The sequence below is a fragment of the Scyliorhinus canicula genome, chromosome 16, assembly GCF_902713615.1.
Source record: "Scyliorhinus canicula chromosome 16, sScyCan1.1, whole genome shotgun sequence".
In the NCBI taxonomy this organism is placed as follows: Eukaryota; Metazoa; Chordata; class Chondrichthyes; order Carcharhiniformes; family Scyliorhinidae; genus Scyliorhinus; species Scyliorhinus canicula.
Window position 1 is genome coordinate 9,117,321 of NC_052161.1, and position 20,085 is coordinate 9,137,405.

The following is a 20,085-nucleotide window of genomic DNA, read 5'->3' on the forward strand; positions in this document are numbered from 1 at the left end:
TAATCTGTCAATTTTCCTGACATTGTATTCTTGTGAATGACCTGATGAGTGCAAAAACAAAAAACTTTCACAAAAATGATGCTCTTTTCAGCAACTGCAGGACTGGTAAAGGCATTAATGTCGCAGGATCCTGGGCTTTTGCAAAGAGAGGCAAAGTGTACAAAACTGGGATGGTGGACCTCCATTAAACAAGGGAGCCCCGCGTCCAATTCTGGGCACCACACACTTTGGGGAGTTTGGGAAAGCTTTGGAAAAGATTCACGAGAATGACCCCAAGAATGAGGGACTTTGGTCGCATGGGGGGGGGGGGGGGGGGGGGGGGTGGAAGGTATGGATGAGCACCCGGGGGTGATAGATCTGATCTGTCTGAATGGTGCATATATATGACAAGAGAGGGAGTGATATTTCCTTAACTGTGCAGAAACTGGGTGGAATCCGCCCACCAACCCGGTTATATGGGCACAGCTGTGAAAGAATCTGCCACGCCTGAATGAGGGAAGAATGGGTCTATAACCCACTACAGGGTGCGAAGGCCTCTAATGGTGGATCAAACTCATCGAGAACAGGTGACTGAAAGAACAAGTTCATGTTAAGCATGAGAAACGCACCAAGGAGAAGTCTGATCACCAGCTGGCTACGCCAATGATTGGCCATGCACAAGGCCTGGAGAGGTGCCAGGTCCAATGCCAGTTCTGCACAAAGTCAGCTGACCTTCAATTGGTGCAATGGAGCTACAGTTAGGTGTCAATGGGATAAAAACACCAACATGGGATGTGTTTCTTGCTTCTGTCCCTTAACAGCAAACCTGAGCTGGATCAGGTCCACCTGTGACGCCATCACAATGAAATCCCTGGCCAATACCCACTGACATTGAGCACTTGTTTAAAGGATGATGCCTTAGATGGGGTCCTCAAAAGGTTGGTTGCGTCCCAAAGGAGCTTAAAGGCAAGGTCGAGGACCAGGAGAACAGATCCCGATGACAGAATGTTCAGATTGTGGGCCTGCCAGAAGGCATCAAGGTAGAGACCCAACAGGCTACATCACCCAAATGCTGGGCAACCGAGTCAGGAAAGACAGCTTCCCCAACCCCCCAGAACTTGACAGGGCACACAGGTCACTCAGGCCAAAGCCCAAGACGGGGGAGCAGCCAAGAATGATCATCACAAAGCTGCATCGATACCAGGACCGGGAGATTATCCTACGGTGGGCAAGACAGACTAGAGCGAGCAAATGGAAGGACACAGAATCGTATTTACCAGGGCATTGGAGCAGATCTGGTGAAACACAGGGCCAAGTTAAACCAGGCAAAGTCAGCGCTATACAAAAACGGGATGCGATTTGGCATGCTATTCCCTCCCAGCCAGGCTCTGGGTCACATACCAGAACAAACAGCGCTATTTAGGGGCAGCACAGTAGCATTGTGGATAGCACAGTTGCTTCACAGCTCCAGGGTCCCAGATTCGATTCCGGCTTGGGTCACTGTCTGTGCAGAGTCTGCACATCCTCCCCGTGTGTGCGTGGGTTTCCTCCGGGTGCTCCGGTTTCCTCCCACAGTCCAAAGATGTGTAGGTTAGGTGGATTGGCCATGATAAATTGCCCTTAGTGTTGGGTGGGGTTACTTGGTTATGGGGATAGGGTGGGGGTGTTGACCTTGGGTAGGGTGCTCTTTCCAAGAGCTGGTGCAGACTCGATGGGCCGCATGGCCTCCTTCTGCACTGTAAATTCTATGATTTCAATACCCTGGTGGAGGTAACCGATGTTGTGCAGGCCAACGGCGTAGACAAGGGGGAGGCAAGGCAGCGATGAAGGCGAATCGGAGGAAGATCGAGAAAGAAACAAAGACTAACTGAACAGTTACCACGTTTGTGCGGGACGTACAAAGTGAAAGGGGATGAGGATGGAACCCAAGGGAGCCACAGAAACATGGGGGGACAAGGAGGGGAGGGGAGGGGGCAGGAAGCAAAATTGAAAAACGCAAGTTAAAACATTTAAAAAAATAAACAAATAAGGAGTCGTCCATTTATGACTGAGGATAGGTGTCTTCCCTCAAAGGGTGATTGACACCTTAAACATTGTCTAATACTTCCCGAGGAGCTTCATGGGAGTGCAACCAGAGAGCTTTTGACACCAAGCCCCCAATGGGGATCTTAGGGTAGTTGACTAAAAGTTTGCTGGAAGATGTAGGTCTGAGAAAATGCTGTGAATTCTGAAACTAGAGGTCAGCCATTTGGGACTGAGATGAGGAGAAATTTCTTCATTCAAGTGGGTCGTGAATCTTGAGGATTCTCTACCCCAGAGGATGAGTCTATTCAAGAATCATTGAATCCCTACGGTGTAGAAGGAGGCCATTCGGCCCATTGAGTCTACACCGACCCTCCAAAAGAGCACCTTACCTAGGACACTCCGCCACCCTATCCCCGTGACCCCAATTCTTTTTTTCCAATTAAGTGGCAATTTAGCATGGCCAATCCACCTAGGCTACACATCTTTGGGTTGTGGGGGTGAGACCCAGGCAGACACGGGGAGAATGTGCAAACTACAGACGGACAGTGACCCAGGGCCGGGATCGAACCTGGGACCTCGGCGCCCTGAGGCAGCAGTGTTAGCCACCACGCCGCCATGCCGCCCCTCATCTGTGGACACTAAGGGGCCAATTTTAGCATGGCCAATCTACCTAACCTGCACATTGTATGGACTGTGCGAGGAAACCGGAGCACCCGGAGGAAACCCACGCAGAACGTGCAAACTCCAAACGGTCACCCAAGGCCGGAATTGAAGCCGGGTCCCCGGCACTGTGAGAGCCGTGCTAACCACTGTGACACCGTGTCGCGGTCGATATATTTTTTGGGAACTAAGGGAATCATATGGAAGTCTGGGATTGGCCGTAAAGCTGACGTAGCCACAATCTTGTTCAATTTCTTCTAGGTTCCTAATATGGGGGGGGGGGGGGGGCTGCGTGCAGGGAAGTGTGTTACCTTTCCCTTGTCCATATTTCGCACTGTGTGCCCAGGTGCGGGCTTCCTCATAGCCCAGTTCTCGGCATACCACCGCTGCAGCCTGAATGTTGAAATCATCGTCGCACACGGTGCCCCATTGCCCATCGTAGAAAACCTCCACCCGCCCTTCGTAGCGTGTCCGCTTCTCCCCGGCCAAGCGTATGCGGATTTTCTTCCGCCCCACTGCCTGTCCAGACCTGGCACTGCAGAGGATGAGCACGATGCCCAGGAGCAGGCCCTGTACAGCACCCTTCATTGCGATCTCGCCTCTGGGTAACGCTTTACAACACAAAGTCTGTCCACCTCCAACTGCAAAAACATTAAATTAAGGGAATAATAGAAAAACAAATTAAACATTAATACACACCCTGTTTAATCGTTTTTTTTTCCAAATTAGAAGCATGCTTGTTGTTACAATTTTGACAAAGTTTGAGCTCTGTTGCCAATGTCGGTTGTAGGGTTGACAATCCTCCAGGATTGGCCTGGAGTCTCCAGGGATTGACGATCGATCACCAGGACACTGCTGCGTGCGGCCCTGGAGAAAATTCTTCGGGACATTGAAAAAAAGTTGGTTTTACTTTGTAACATTTCTCTTTACCAGATGAAAATGGGGGAAAGAGAAAGGCTGATACTTGAGCACCCTGCAATTGGGTATTGAGCCTTTTTGTTTTCCAATTGGTATTAGAAGGTTGAACGTCACAAGGATGGATGCGCTGGTCGACGATTGGCTGGGGTATGGGGGAAAGTCACGTGACAAAACCTCCAGGAATACATTTAATCACAGTTGGCAACCCTAGCTGGTTTTTTTTCAGTGTGTGTGGTGAACACCAAGCCAGGCGGCAGCTTTCGCAGTGGCTACATGAAGCTCTCAGAGCCCGCCACTGAATTTTGTCAGGAAGCAGTCTTCAGTGATGCGAGTCACTGATTGGGGGGCACCGCAGTCGCAGTCCATGTTCCCTGCGAGGCCCTGCTTGTGTCGATATGCTGAAGGCCGTAGGCAGTGCAGAAACGGTTGAGGAGTGCCCAATGTTGGCGGGGCAGGTTGAAGCCAGGAAAGTACCCAGTAAAACCCGGGGATGTCAATGATCCTACAAGCAAATTCAGTAAGCTTAGGCTTCAGGAATCCTGGTATCACCAAACCTAAAACTACCAGCAAACGTGGAGGTCACATTTCCTCAAAAATAGCATCATAGTTCGAATCCCGGCCCTGGGTCACTGGCCGTGTGGACTTTGCACATTCTCCCCGTGGGTTTCACCCCCACAATCCAAAGATGTGCAAGTTAGGTGGATTGGCCATGCTTAATCCTGCAGTGAGTAACTCACCTCCTGACTCCCCAAATCTTGCCCACCATCTACAAGGCACAAGTCAGGAGTGTGATGGAACACTCTCCACTTGCCTGGATGAGTGCAGCTCCAACAACACTCAAGGATCTCGACACCATCCAGGATAAAACTGCCCACTTGACAACCTCTTCCACAAACATTCAATCCCTTCACCACCGATGCACAGTACCATGCTACAAGGTGCCCGGCAGGAAGTCACAAAGGTTGCTTATGCAGCACCTTCCAAACCCACAACTGTTACCATCTCAAAGGACAAGGGCAGCAGATACCTGGGAACCCCGCCACCTGGAGGTTCCCCTCCAAGTCACTCACCACCCTGAGTTGGAAATATATCGATCGTTCCTTCACTGTCAAAATCGTGGAACTGCCTCCCTAACAGCACTGTGGGTGTACCTACACCACATGGACTGCAGCGGTTCTAGAAGGCAGTTCACCACCACCTTCTCAAGGGCAATTACGGATGGACGACAAATGCTGGCCCAGCCAGCAAAGTCCACATCCCGTAAAAAAATTAATTTTAAAATTCTACACAGCAAGAGGGGTTAGTTAAAACCAGTGGCACAAGCTCCTGCAACCTTTGCCAGCCACATGGTCATGGAAGATAAAGGGGAAGAGCATTTACTAACCACGTAGAACATGGTTCGATCACTAATACCTCCATAAAACCAACTGACACAATCTTAGCGTAGCTTCAGTACGTGAAAACCATGTGTACCACCCTAGCCTAGACTAAATAAGACAGCATGATTCAGTTGGAGTTAATATCCTTAAGAAGGGAGTCTGAGGAAATATACAGTGATGGAGTGAGATTGTACGTGTCATTCCAGGAGTCAATTGTTATAGGGGGAAATTCCCAAATATTTTCAGCAATGAGCTTTCCCCCCGGCACCCTGCCCCCAAAAATAGAACCTGCCATTAGCTTTTGAAAGACACTACTAAATACTTGGCCCCTTTAAGAAATCTGTCAGCACCATAGACGGCACTTCAAGAATGTTCTTCTAAGACCGTGACCAGGCATTGGTGCCCAACCACCTGGTATAATCCTAACAGGCTCCACATGCCAGAGAAGACCCTGTGAAGTGCCTGGGCAGCTTGCCCCTGCGCAGTGTTGAAGTATTGGCCATTGTTTAGTCTGAAGGCATGGAGCAAACACGTTCGAGAAACAGACTGACCGGACTGTCACTCTGGAGCAAGATCAGCCAACTAGTTCACTCATTAACTCCTTAACAGCCAAATGCTTTTCTCCACCTTCCTCTTTAATCTTACGCCTTCCTCGTTTTTCTTTGCATTTCCCTAGTGTCCGTCCTCCCTCCCCCCCCCCCCCCCCCCCCCCCCCGTCCCCCGTCTTCCTAGGACAGATTGCTTTCGGATGGTGCAAACGCTGAATTTTCTATCTATTACACACAGGAATGCGTGCACACACAGAAATACGTGCACACACAGGAATACGCACACACACACAGGAATACGCACAAACACAGGAATACGCACACACACAGGAATACGCGCACACACAGGAATACGCGCACACACAGGAATACGCGCACACACAGGAATACGCACACACACACAGGAGTACGCACAAACACAGGAATACGCACACACACAGGAATACGCACACACACAGGAATACGCACACACGCAGGAATACGCACACACACAGGAGTACGCACAAACACAGGAATACGCACACACACAGGAATACGCACACACACAGGAATACGCACACACACAGGAATACGCACACACACACAGGAATACGCACACACACACAGGAGTACGCACAAACACAGGAATACGCACACACACAGGAATACGCACACTCACAGGAATACGCACACACACACAGGAATTCGCACAAACACAGGAATACGCACACACATGAGTACACACAAACACAGGAATACGCACACACAGGAATACGCACACACACACAGGAATACGCACACAGACAGGAATACGCACACACACAGGAATACGCACACACACTGTTGCACACCTACCGAGGCACACACACACATGGGTTGTGCTCCTTAGAAAATAAAGGTTGAGAGGCGATTGAACATGTTGTTGAAAATAACAGGTTGTCTGGGTAGCGGAGATAGGGAGCAACTGTTCCTATTGGTGGAAGAGTCAAGAACCAGAGGAAACAAATTCAAGATGATTGGCCAAAGAAGCGGAGACAACACAAGGAAAAACTTGGCCGCGATTCTCCCAAAGGGAGACAAAGTGCCGACGCCGGAGTGAAAACCGGAGTGTTTCACTCCGGCGTCGGAGGCCGCTCCTCGCCCCCTATTTTCCCACCCCCAGGGGGCTAGGAGCGGCGGCACGTCAATCTCGCGTGCTGGGCCTTGACGTCGCGTCAAAGCGGCGCCGCCTGAATGACGCGGTCGGCGGTGCATAAGTGACGTCACCCGCACATGCGCGGTTGCCGTCTTCCCCTCCGCTGCCCCGCAAGACATGGAGGAGTGATCTTGCAGGGTGGTGGAGGGAAAAGAGTGCGTCTTTCAGAGACGCCGTCCTGACGATCGGTGGGCACCGATCGCGATCCAGACCCCTCCTGAGCAGCCCCCAGGTGCTCAATTCTCCCTCCGCCCCCCACAGGCCCCACACGCAGTGGTCGCGCGCTGTTCACGCCGGCAGCAACCAGGTGGGGTTGGTGCCGGCGTGAACCGGTTGGACTCGGCAGGGCGCTCGGCCCATCCGGGCCGGAGAATCTGCGCTCGACCGGACACACCATTTTGGGGGGGGGGAGTGAGAGAATCGCGTGCGGGTGCCAGGGTGGCGTGGCGTGATTTGCCCGGCACTCCCGTGATTCTCCCACCCGGAGTGGGGGTCGGAGAATCGCTCCCCTTGTTTTTTTTTACGAGTGTTTAGGATCGGGACTGCACTGTCTGAGCGTGTGGTGGAGAAAGGTTCAATTGTGGCCGTCAGAAGGAAATTGGATAAGAAGTGGAAGAGAAGTAATTTTCTTGGCGTATCTAATAGGATGAGGAACCTGCTCAAATACTTTCCTATTTCTGTGACAACTCGGAGATCCCACTGCACAAATCTAAAAGAGTTCCACAAATCATTTCTTGTGGGTTTTCCCTTGAACAGAGAAAGGAAAAGGGCGTGTAGCACCTTTGGCAACTACCCCAGGATATCTCCAAAGTCTTCACAACTGGTTAATAACCTTTGAAGCATCCCCATTGCAGTAATTGGGAAATGTGGCAGCCACGTTGTGCAGAGCAAAATCCAATAACACAGCAAAGTGACCAATGAACTGCTTTTCGCGATAATTGAGGTTTATTTTTTTTCCTGTGGTCAGGGTCGTGGAGAGAACTCTCCTGCTCCTCTCCAAATTGTGTCATGAGATCTTTTTTTTCACCCAAGCAGTTTGTGTACATTCATACTTAACTATTGGCAACAGTCCTCTGGCCGTGCTACCCAGTGTAAACTGAATGAATTCAGAGCACTTGAACCCGACGTAACATAAGTCACTGGAGGTCGTAACATAAGTCGACAGCATAAAAATACCCCTGGGGAAAAGGGTATTAATGAGGGGCAGATAGCTGGAATCTGAATATCAGGCACCATGAGAGAAAGACAACGTAACCGACACTGAGATAGTGAGTAACACCCAAACGGCTAAGAACACTAACAGAGCAGATTACTAAAGTCAGCATCGTCCCAGATGACCATTGGCTGCTTTCCTCTTTGAGGGGGAGAGCTGACTGGTGGTGATTTAACCTGAGGGTCACCACACCTCAGGCGAGGGGCAAGGTTGAGAAGGCGGGGCCTACGTGAATAACCTCAGCCGGTGGGGGAATTGAACCCATGCTGCTGGTCTCGCTCTGCGTCACAAACCAGCTGTTCAGCCAACTGAGCTTAACTAGCCCCAGGAAGAGGAGGTATATTAGGTATGAAATGTGAAGATATGTTGTCACCTTCTCTGAAAGCGAAGAAATGGGACTAGAAAGCACAACAGCGCCTATACTTCCTCAGGAAACTAAGGAAATTCGTCATGTCCACATTAACCCTTACCAATTTTTACAGATGCACCATAGAAAGCATCCTATCGGGCTGCATCACAGCCTGGTATGGCAACTGCTTAGCCCAGGACCGCAAGAAACTTCAGAGAGTCGTGAATACTGCCCAGTCCATCACACAAACCCGCCTCCCATCCATTGACTCTATCTACACCACCTGCTGCCTGGGGAAGGCGAGCAGCATAATCAAAGACCCCTCCCACCCGGCTTACTCACTCTTCCAACTTCTTCCATCAGGCAGGAGATACAAAAGTCTGAGAACACGCACAAACAGATTCAAAAATAGCTTCTTCCCTGCTGTTACCAGACTCCTAAATGGGTGCTATGTCTTTTCGTCCGACGTCATTTCGTCCAACGACACTTCGTCCACGTCTTTTGGTCCAACGTCTTTTTGTCCGCCCGTCTTTTGGTCCAACGTCACTTCGTCCAATTATCCAATTACAAATAGTTTAATTTAGTTTTTCAATGTTACTGCTCAAGGATCCTCTCCATCTATTTCGCCTCTTGAGGTGGAGTTCTGCATTTGTGCTGCTTGATCTTCAGACATTATTAAGATAAGCTGCAGGATATTCACCCATGTATGCTCCAGCGTGATGAGAGCCATTGTATCTGATGGAATATTTGATCATTTCAGACCTGTAATGTCAGAACCCACTGCCAACCAGAGGTTTTAATCACTCGACGAAAATCGAGTTGAAATCTGTTTCTTTCAGAACTGCACTCATTGTCTAAATCCAATTAGACTCCCACTTATATCTGTGTCTGTCGGAATTGTAGAATATCAAATCATCTTGTCCTCTCCCCATTATTCTCTCTCGGGTACAGTTCTGGAAATCTAACTTTTAGGGAATTTCGGGAATTTACAATTTACATCAATTTTAAGTAATTTCGGGATATTCTACAATATATCCGAAGAGCTTTAAACCTGAAAAAGACTGGGCATCAGATAAACAAAGAATGGAGACATTTCGAGAATGTGGGGCATACATTGCAGGTATTATTAACTTTTAGGGAATTTCGGGAATTTACAATTTACATCAATTTTAAGTAATTTCGGGAATTTTAAGTAATTAGTAAACTTTTAGATTTTTTAACTGCATTTGTAGATTTTTTAACTTTTTAACTGCATTTTTCAACTTGCATTTTACTTGCATTTTATCAATTACTTGCATTTTAGCAATTAAATTCACTTGCTGTATTGTACTTGCATTTTATCAATTAAATGGTTTTATACGGAGTTAATTTGTAATTGGATAATTGGACGAAGTGACGTTGGACCAAAAGACGGGCGGACAAAAAGACGTTGGACCAAAAGACGTGGACGAAGTGTCGTTGGACGAAGTGACGTCGGACGAAAAGACGCGACACGCCTAAATGACCCTCTTATGGACTGATCTGATCTTTTCACACATCTTCTCTACTGAGCAGTACTACACTCCTGTATGCTTCACCCGATGCCTGTGTCTATGTATTTACATCGTGTATTTCTGTTTGCTCTATGTATTTTTCTCATGCATGGAATGATCTGTGTGGTCTGTACGCAGAACAATACCTTTCACTGTACCTCAGTACACGTGAGAATAAACCAATCCAGATCCAGATCCAAATACCCTTTCACCCTCTCCAGTGCGTGTCTGTGAGTAAGGGGGGGGGGGGGCGGTAGAGAGAGAGAGAGGAATGGGGTAGATTCACAACACACACTGAACCAGCCTGCAGGCAGGACCTGTACAGATGGATTCAATGAACTCAAGGCTGGACCTATCTTAAAGGAAACTCTTGGATAAGTGTGAGCAACTCATGTTTCAGACGGGTAGGGGGGGGGGGGGGGGGGGGGAGAGCTGATAAAAATTGAGTGGCGAGAGATCTAATTCCTAGTGCAAGGAATCACTAGGAGTCCTGCAAGTTCAAAAGATGCCTGACAGGTTAAAGAGAAAACCAGTGTGAATAAAAAAGACAGGCGGTGCGGTGGCGCAGTGGTTAGCTCTGCTGCCTCAGGACGCCGAGGTCCCGGGTTCGATCCTGGCCCTGGGTCACTGCCCGTGTGGAGTTTGCACATTCTCCCCGTGTCTGTGTGGGTCTCACCTCCACAACCCAAAAGATGTGCAGGCTAGGTGGATTGGCCCCTTAGTTGGGAAAAAAAAGAATTGGGTACTCTAAAATTATTTTGAAAAAGACAACGACAGAGGGAGGGAGGGAGCGGCAGAAGGTGACAGAATGGGAGAAAGAGGGGGAGAGAAGTGGAGGGAAAGGAGAGAAGACGAAAATGTGAAGGGGGGGGGCGGGGGGAGAGAGTGAGAAAGAGAAATGGAGAGATGAGTAGGGGAGAGACCTTCACCTGAGGAAGGAGCTGCGCTCCGAAAGCTAGTGATTGGAAACAAACCTGTTGGACTTTAACCTGGTGTTGGAAGACTTCTTACTGGGGGATAGAGGAATGGGGAGAAAGACCCAAAGGAAGAGGGTGAGAAAGGGAAATGAAAGAGAGCGAGACAGTGAGATTGAAAGAACTCGGATTGGGCAAGTGCAGGAGAGGATGCAGCAAGCGGAGAAGCAACTTGGAACCAAAAGAAGCCTCACTGATCCTTAAACAGCTAAACCCCAAACCCAGACAGGGGGGAAACAGGGCAGACAGCATAGGAGCCAACCCGTTACTGGGAGGGGGGAAAAAACCAAAAGGATTTAATAGATCAATTACAGATCAATTACAGATCAATATCCAAATCCATAACTGGACCGATGTCCATCTCTAAAACCCGCAACAGATGCAAAGAATGGGACCGAAGTGCCGCTGACTGCCTGTGTGTAAAGATGCCCAGACTGTGTCATTACCAAACCAGAAACACATTCAATTAGTTTGTTTCACAAAACAGAGATAACAGGTTGCAACAATTCACAACTTTCCAACTCCTGAAAACAACGCAGCAAACCTGCTCCTCTTTTCCTCCTTCTCTCCAAGAATGGAGCGAGCTGGAAAGTGAATAAAAAGTAACTTACAGAGAGTTTGCAAGTGTCTGGGAGCAGGGCTGAATGAGTGGTTGCTGGAGTCTCTGCCCTAGCGCTGTGAACACACACACTCCCTCTCCTCTCTCAGTATGACCAGCTTCTCACTGCACCCTGCCGCTTGCTTCATCTTTTATCCCCACCACGTGATTTATTTTCACCCTCTCCCGTCTCTCTAGCTCTCTCTCCCGCACACCCTCTCTCTTTTTTTTTGGATCTCCTTGAATGACAGGTCAGGCAGAGAAGCGTGTTGGAACAGCCCAGCGAGACCGAGAGAGGATGATGGAGTGCATGACTACTTGTGTCTGACTAAGAGTGTGTGTGAGAGAGTGAGTGTGAGAGAATGTGAGAGAATGTGAGTGTGTGAGAGAGTGAGTGTGAGAGTGAGTGTGAGAGAGTGTGTGAGAGAGTGAGTGTGAGAGAATGTGAGTGTGTGTGAGAGTGAGTGTGTGAGTGTGAGAGAATGTGAGTGTGTGTGAGAGTGAGTGTGTGAGAGAGTGTGTGTGAGAGAATGAGTGCAAGAGTGAGTGTGAGAGAGTGTGTGAGAGAATGAGTGTGTGAGTGTGAGAGAATGTGTGTGTGTGAGAGAGTGTGTGTGAGAGTGTGAGAGAATGTGAGTGTGTGTGAGAGAGTGAATGTGTGAGAGTGTGAGAGAATGTGTGTGTGTCAGAGAGTGAGTGTGTGAGAGAGTGTGAGAGAATATGAGTGGGTGTGAGAATGAGTGTGTGTGTGTGTGAGTGTGAGTGAGAGAATCAGTGTGTGAGTGAAAGTGAGTGTGTGTGAGAGAGAGTGTGTGAGTGTGAGAGAATGTGAGTGTGTGTGAGAGAGTGAGTGTGAGTGTGTGTGTGAGAGAGTGTGCGAGAGTGAGTGTGTGAGTGTGAGTGTGTGAGAGAATGAGTGCGAGAGTGAGTGTGAGAGAGTGTGTGAGAGAATTAGTGTGTGCGAGAGTGTGTGTGTGAGAGAGTGAGTGTGTGAGAGTGTGAGAGAATGTGAGTGTGTGTGAGAGAGTGAGTGTGTGAGTGTGAGAGAATGTGTGTGTGTCAGAGAGTGAGTGTGTGAGAGTGTGTGAGATAATATGAGTGGGTGTGTGAGTGAGTGTGTGTGTGTGTGTGTGTGTGAGTGTGAGAGAATCAGTGTGTGAGTGAAAGTGAGTGTGTGTGAGAGAGAGTGAGAGAGAATGTGTGTGTGTGAGTATGTGTGTGAGAGAGAGTGTGTGAGAGAGTGTGTGAGAGAATGAGTGTGTGAGAGTGTGTGAGTGTGAAAGTATGTGCGAGAATGAATGTGTGAGAGTGTGTGAGAGAGTTTGTGAGAGAATGTGTGTGTGAGTGTGTGTTTGTGTGTATGAGTGTGAGAGAGTGTGTGAGAGAGAATGTGAGTGTGTGTGAGAGTGTGATAATGAGTGTGTGAGAGTGTGAGAATGAGTGTGTGTGAGAGTGTGTGAGAGAGGGTGTGAGAGTGTGAGAGAATGTGAGTGTGTGTGTGAAAGAGTGTGTGAGAGTGAGTGTGTGACAAAGACAGTGCGTGTGTGTGAGTGTGTGAGAGAGAAAGCGTATGAGAGAGTGTGTGAGAGTGTGTGAGAGAGTGAGTGTGTGTGAGTGTGAGAAAATGAGTGTGTGAGAGTGTGAGAATGAGTGTGTGTGAGAGTGTGTGAGAGAGGGTGTGAGAGTGTGAGAGAATGTGAGTGTGTGTGTGAAAGAGTGTGAGAGAGTGTATGAGAGTGAGTGTGTGACAAAGACAGTGCGTGTGTGTGAGTGTGTGTGAGAGAAAGCGTATGAGAGAGAGTGTGTGAGAGAATGTGTGTGTGAGAGAGAGTGTGTGTGACAGTGCAACAGTGTGTCAGAGAATGTGTGTGAGAGAGAGAGCATGTGTGTGTGAGAGAGTATGAAAGAGAGTTTGTGAGAGAGTGTGTGAGTGAGTGTGAGAGAGAGTGGCTGTGTGTCAGAGAGTGTGTGTGTGAGAGCATGAGTGTGTGTGAGAGAGTGAGTGTGTGGGTGTGTGAGAGAGAGAGTGAGTGTGTTTGAGAGATCATAGAATTTACAGTGCAGAAGGAGGCCATTCGGCCCATTGAGTCTGCACCGGCTCTTGGAAAGAGCACCCTACCCAAGCTCAACACCTCCACCCTATCCCCATAACCCAGTAACCCCACCCAACACTAAGGGCAATTTTGGACACTAAGGCCAATTTATCATGGCCAATCCACCTAACCTGCACATCTTTGGACTGTGGGAGGAAACCGGAGCATCCGGAGGAAACCCACGCACACACGGGGAGGATGTGCAGACTCCGCACAGACAGTGACCCAAGCCGGAATCGAACCTGGGACCTTGGAGCTGTGAAGCCATTGTGCTATCCACAATGCTACCGTGCTGCCCCAGTGCGACAGTGTGTCAGAGAATGTGTGTGTTTGTGTGAGAGAGTGCATGAGTGTGTGAGAGTGTGAGAGGGTGCGAGTGTGCATCAGAGAATGTGAGTGTGTGAGGGGTCATATGTGTGAGAGAGAGTGTGTGTGAGAGAGATTGTGTGTGAGAAAGTGTTTCTGAGAGTTGGTGTGTGTGAGGGAGAGTGTAAGAGAAGTGTGTGTGAGAGTGTGCGATGTGCGAGAATGTAAGAGAAAATGTGTGTGTGAGAGAAAGTGTGAGTGTGTGCGAGAGTGTGTATGAGAGTTGGTGTGTGTGTAAGAGAGAGAATGTGAGAGAGAGTGTTTGTGTGAGAGAGTGTGTGTGGGAGAGTGTGTGAGAGAGTGTGTGTGAGAGTTGGTGTGTGTGTAAGAGAGTGTGAGAGAGAGTGTGTGAGCGAGAGTGTTTGTGTGAGAGAGTGTGTGTGAGAGTTGGTGTGTGTGTAAGAGAGTGTGAGAGAGAGTGTGTGAGCGAGAGTGTTTGTGTGAGAGAGTGTGTGTGAGAGTTGGTGTGTGTGTGCAAGAGAGAGAGTGTGTGAGCAAGAGAGAGTGTGAGAGAGAGTGTGTGAGCGAGAGAGTGTGTGAGAGAGAGTGTGCGGATCACATTTTAGCAAATCTGCATATTAGAACAAGACAAGAAGTCTCACTTTAATGTGCAGATTCCCGAGTTACCCAAGGGGTGGGAAATATCTCCGGAGACTTCGGAGAGTAATGTTCAGTACTGGTTTCCACAAATGGGGACCGGATGGAATTGCACTCGCTATGCCAAGCTGGCATGTTTTGTGTGGTGGCGATCTGGCTGGAGGTGCCCGACACGGGTGTTTGTAGGGAGCAGGGTATGCTCCCATGGTGTATTGGTGTGGGGGTCAGAGTTCTCTTCAGGGTCCTCCAGAGATTAGGACGCCAATGAGCTCCACAATGCACAAAACGGGGCTACGTGCTGCTCAGCTGGTGCGTTCCCCACTGAACCCCGATCTGACGCGAGTGTCGTTTTATAGCATTGTCTTGTTGGCGCTGCGAGGGCTGGGAAACACGCAGCTAAACGCACTAGCTATGGGACTTCATACCCACTCAGTTAAATTACACCAAGTGTGTGTGAGAGAGAGTTAGTGTGGTGAATGTATTCCTGATACCATTCACCATTGTATTGCATTGCATTGTATCGTATTACATTGATGCTCTTGTGGGCTCCGCCTATGGCTCCGCCCCCTCAGGGGAGGTATATAGATCTGCAGCCTGTAGGCGACACTCAGTGCAGAGCAGTCGCAGGCAGGCACGGATCTAGCTGATTAAAACCACTCTTCACTTCTACTCGACGTCTCGTGTGAATTGATGGTCGCATCAATTTAATCAGCTAAGATATCGCTATGGAAGCCGCCCTCAAACCTGATCAACTAGAACTCGACCCACAGGCAGCTGAAGCCAAAGGAATCTTTTCGCACTGGCTCCGCTGTTTTGAGGTCTACCTCGACGCCTCCTCCTCGCCCGCCGTCATCGAGCCACAGAAGCTGAGTCTCCTCCAGGCCCGGGTGAGCCACAGAATCTCCGTACTAATCGAGGAAGCGACCACGTACACAGACGCGGTCGTGATCCCGAAAAGACATTATGTGAGGCCGGTGAACGAGGTGTTTGTGCGGCATCTCCTCACCATTTGTTGCCAACGCCCGGGGAAGTCGCTGGAGGAATACCTATATAGCCTGAGAGCACTCGCTCGAAACTGCAACTACAAGGACGTCACGGCCTCGCAGCACATGGAACTCGCCATCCGGGACACCTATGTGGCTGGAGTCCGGTCCAACTATGTCAGACAGCGCCGCCTGCTTGAAAAGGGCGCCCTCGACCTAGAAGAGACGGTAAAACTATCCACCTCCTTAGAAGTAGCTTTCCAGAGCCTCAATGCTTTCCCCTCCGACCACACGATTCCTTCGTGGACACCCATCCAGGGGGTGTCCCAGGCCTGTGCCGTGCGGCTGCCCGGCCAACCCGGGGAGCTGCTCTGCTATTTCTGTGGTCAGAACCAGCACCCCAGGCAGCGTTGCCCGACCCGGAACGCGACCTGCAGCGACTGCGGCAAGAAAGGACATTTTGCCAAAGTCCGCTTGGCCCGACACGGAGCTCCTAAATCGCAGGACCGACTCACAGAGTCACAGGCCCACAGGCCCGCAGACCCCGCAGCGTGGCTGTGTGCCTGCCGGTACCGCCCCCTTCTGACGCGTCATCCGCCTCGTGCTACCCATTGGGGCTGCCATCTTTAACCCCACCCGACATGTCCGACTCATGGGGGCCGCCATCTTCAACGTCGCCTGACATGTGCGACTGTCGGGGCCGCCATATTGGCCGCCATCGTTAACGCCGCCTGACACGTGTGCCGCCATCTTGGGACCACCCCGCTACTTCTGACCACACCGGCTGTGGCACTAACAATTGTACACAAAGACTCGAGTCCAGTACAAGAGAGGCTTTATTACAGTGAGATGCTATTCCTCCGGCGGCAGCTGTAGAATGGCATCTCAGTGAAACTTACAAATATTTATACTGCTCCCTGTGGGCGGAGCTAGCCGGCAGGGGCTTACCAGAGAAACCCGTAATACAGGTACGGCCATACATCCCCCTACTGCAAGCACACATATATACAGTAGTTAGATCACCACATTAACCCCCTGTAAAAAATGAGTCCGGCGGGGTTGACGTGGATCTATAATACATAAAGTGATATATTTACAAAAGGGCAAAACAAAAGAAAACCAAGAGTCCATCAGGCAATCCGGTCACAGGTTGAGTCGGATCGGCGGTTGAACATTCCGTTGCGAGCGACGTAGCTGTCCTGGAGATGTCTGCACAGGCGGTGACAGCGACAACGGTGCAGGTGCTGGCGGTGTAGGTGCTGGCCAGTGGCGGGATGACTCTGGGAGCGAGCCAAAATCTTCCATGTCCTCCAGCGTGGGCAGGGGAACGAGGGATGGACCTGGTGGGGACGAATACGGGGGCACCGGGGAAAAGGAGGGTGGCGCGGGGGGTGAGGGGTGTGGGCATGGGATCGGCACCTGAGGGAGCCAGGTCCCGGAGCGAGACTGCGTCCTGGCGGCCGTCGGGGAACTCCACGTAGGCATACTGGGGGTTTGCGTGGAGTAGGCGTACCTTGTCCACCAGGGGTTCCGCCTTGTGGTGCCTGACATGCCTACGAAGAAGGACTGGGCCTGGAGCCGTGAGCCAAGTCGGGAGCGACACCCCGGATGTAGACTTGCCCCGCTGCGTGTTGTTGAACATGAAGGCTACCGACCGTTGGTCAGTGAGGAGAGTGAATCTCCTGCCGGCCAGGTAATGCCTCCAGTGCCGCACAGCTTCAACGATTGCCTGGGCCTCCCTTTCAACAGAGAAGTGTCGGATTTCGGAGGCGTGGAGGGTGTGGGAGAAGAATGCCAGGGGTCTGCCGGCCTGGTTTAGAGTGGCGGCAAGGGCGACATCTGAAGCATCGCTCTCTACTTGGTGACTCGTCTACTGCGTGCATCCCGGCCTTGGCTATGTCTGAGCGGATACGATCGAAGGCTTGTCGTGCCTCGGCCGTGAGGGGAAATTGTGTGGACTGGATCAGTGGGCGTGCCTTGTCCGCGTATTGTGGGACCCACTTGGCGTAGTAAGAAAAGAACCCCAGGCATCGTCTGAGAGCCTTGGGGCAGTGGGGGAGGGAAAGCTCCATGAGGGGGCGCATGCGGTCATAATCGGGCCCCAGTAGTCCGTTTTGGACTACGTAGCCAAGGATGGCCAAGCGGTCTGTGCTAAAAACGCATTTCTCCTTGTTATAGATGAGGTTGAGGAGAGATGCGGTGTTGAGAAATTTGGCACGGTTGGCGTCATGGTCCTGCTGATCGTGGCCGCAGATGGTGACATTGTCTAAATACGGAAACGTGGCCCGCAGTCCGTACCGGCCAACCATTCGGTCCATTTCTCGCTGAAATACCGAGACCCCGTTAGTGACGCCGAAGGGAAACCTAAGAAATTGATACAGGTGACCGTCCGCCTCGAAGGCAGTGTACGGACGGTCCGATTTACGAATGGGGAGCTGGTGGTAGGTGGATTTCAGGTCAATTGTAGAGAAGACCCGGTACTGTGCAATCTGATTGACCATATCAGATATGCGAGGGAGGGGGTACGCGTCGAGCTGCGTGTACCGATTGATGGTCTGGCTGTAGTCCACGACCATCCTGTGCTTCTCCCCAGTTTTAATCACTACCACCTGGGCTCTCCAGGGACTGTTGCTGGCCTCGATGATACCCTCCCGAAGCAGCCGCTGGACTTCGGACCTGATGAAGGCCTTGTCCTGGGTGCTGTACCATCTGCTCCTGGTGGCGACGGGCTTGCAATCTGCAGTCAGATTGGCAAAGAGGGAGGGAGGTTCAAACTTAAGGGTCGCGAGGCCGCAAACGGTGAGGGGAGGTAGGGGTCCGCCGAATTTGAGGGTGAGGCTCTGGAGGTTGCATTGAAAGTCCAGGCCCAGTAAGAGTGACGCGCAGAGGTTGGGGAGAACGTACAGGCGGAAACGGTCGAATTCCACGCCCTGTACAGTGAGTTTAACCAGGAGAAGCCCCGGATCGGGACAGAGTGGGAACCGGAGTCTAGGGAGATCTGCTGGTTGGCGGGGTGGACCGCCAGGGAGTAGCGCCTTACCGTGTCCGGGTGAATGAAGCTCTCGGTGCTCCCGGAGTTGATGAGGCAGGAGGTCACGTGGCCGTTGACGAGCACCGTGGTGGAAGAGGGTGCCAGGTTGCGAGGACGGGACTGGTCGGTCGTCACGGAGGCGAGCAGCGGCCGATCGGCCGACGAGTCTGACAAGTCCGACGAGTAGCGGCAGCGACGTGGGTCCCGAGGGAGGACAAAATGGCAGCCTCTGGAGTACCTGTGAGGAAGAAGATGGCAGCGGACAAGATGGCAGCGGGCAAGATGGTGGCGCCCATGGAACGCACATGGAGGCGGAAGTTGAAGATGGCGGCGCCCATGGTGCGCACATGGCGGGGGCGGTGAAAGATGGCGGCGCCCACTGATCGCACATGGGGTCGGGGACAGCGGATGGCAGGGCCCATTGTGCGATCGGCTGAGGCGAGGGGGGGGTTTCGGGCACGATAGTGGCAACCGTTCGGGACTGGCACACTGCTGCAAAGTGGCCTTTCTTGCCACAAGCTTTGCAGGTCGCGGTGTGGGCCGGGCAGCACTGGCGGGGGTGTTTCTGCTGACCGCAGAAGTAGCAGCGGGGACCCCCAGGGTGCACGGTGCGGCGAGCAGCGCAGGCGTAGTGTGCGGGGGCGGCTGTCGGGGGGGCCAGTTGCGGGGTCCACGAGGGGTAGGACGGGTGGGCCAAGTGGCTAGTGGGGTAGGATCGCGCATTACGGGAGGCGGCCGTTATTGATAGCGCCAGAGTTTTTCTAGCCGCGAGATCGAGAGCGGCCCCTTCCAGCAGTCGTTGCTGGATGGGGTCCGATGCAATACCTGTAACAAATGCATCCCGCATGAGTAAATCTGAATGTTCTGTGGCCGTGACAGCCTGGCAGTCGCAGTCTCGTACTAGAGGTATAAGGGCCCTCCAAAAGTCTAAAAGGGGCTGGCTTAGCTCACTGAGCTAAATCGCTGGCTTTTAAAGCAGACCAAGCAGGCCAGCAGCACGGTTTGATTCCCGTACCAGCCTTCCCGGACAGGCGCCGGAATGTGGCGACTAGGGGCTTTTCACAGTAACTTCATTGAAGCCTACTCGTGACAATAAGCGATTTTCATTTAATTTTCAAGTCCTCAATCGACTCACCCGGTTGTTGGAAGCGAGTAGAGAGTAGATGTCTCCCAAACAGGGTGTTCGTCGACTGTGCGTAGTTCTCTTTGAGCAGTTCCATGGCCCGGGCGTAGTTAGGCGCGTCTTGAATGAGCGGAAACACGCTGGAGCTGAGTTTTGAGTAAAGAAGCTGTCGTTTCTGAGCCTCCGAAGGTGGAGGGTCCGCTGAAGAGATGTCGGCCTCGAAAACTTCAAGCCAGTGAATTAAGTCTTTCCTGGCATGGGGCGACTGCGGATCCAGCTGCAGGCGGTCAGGTTTAATCCTGATGTCCTTGGTGTAAGGAAAATCTTACTGTAATAAATTGTGGCGCTAACAATTGTACACAAAGACTCGAGTGCAGTACAAGAGAGGCTTTAGTACAGTGAGATGCTATTCCTCCGGCGGCAGCTGTAGAATGGCATCTCAGTGAAACTTACGAATATTTATACAGCTCCCTGTGGGCGGAGCTAGCCGGCAGGGGCTTACTGGAGAAACCAGAAATACAGGTACGGCCATACATCCCCCTA

The 20,085-nt window shown here is 51.2% G+C and overlaps 1 protein-coding gene across 1 annotated transcript in view; it reads right to left on the reverse strand.

Annotated features, from left to right (window-relative positions):
- loxl4 (lysyl oxidase-like 4) overlaps window positions 1–11,540 on the reverse strand; it is a 149,529-nt gene extending 137,989 nt beyond the window's left edge. The window contains exons 1-2 of the mRNA XM_038773151.1: window positions 11,363–11,540; window positions 2,976–3,305 (exon numbers count right to left, since the gene is read on the reverse strand). Of these exons, the coding sequence (XP_038629079.1) occupies window positions 2,976–3,252 (277 nt within the window). The 5' untranslated portion in view covers window positions 3,253–3,305; window positions 11,363–11,540. The remainder of the gene's footprint in view (window positions 1–2,975; window positions 3,306–11,362) is intronic.
- Window positions 11,541–20,085: the final 8,545 nt, after the last annotated feature.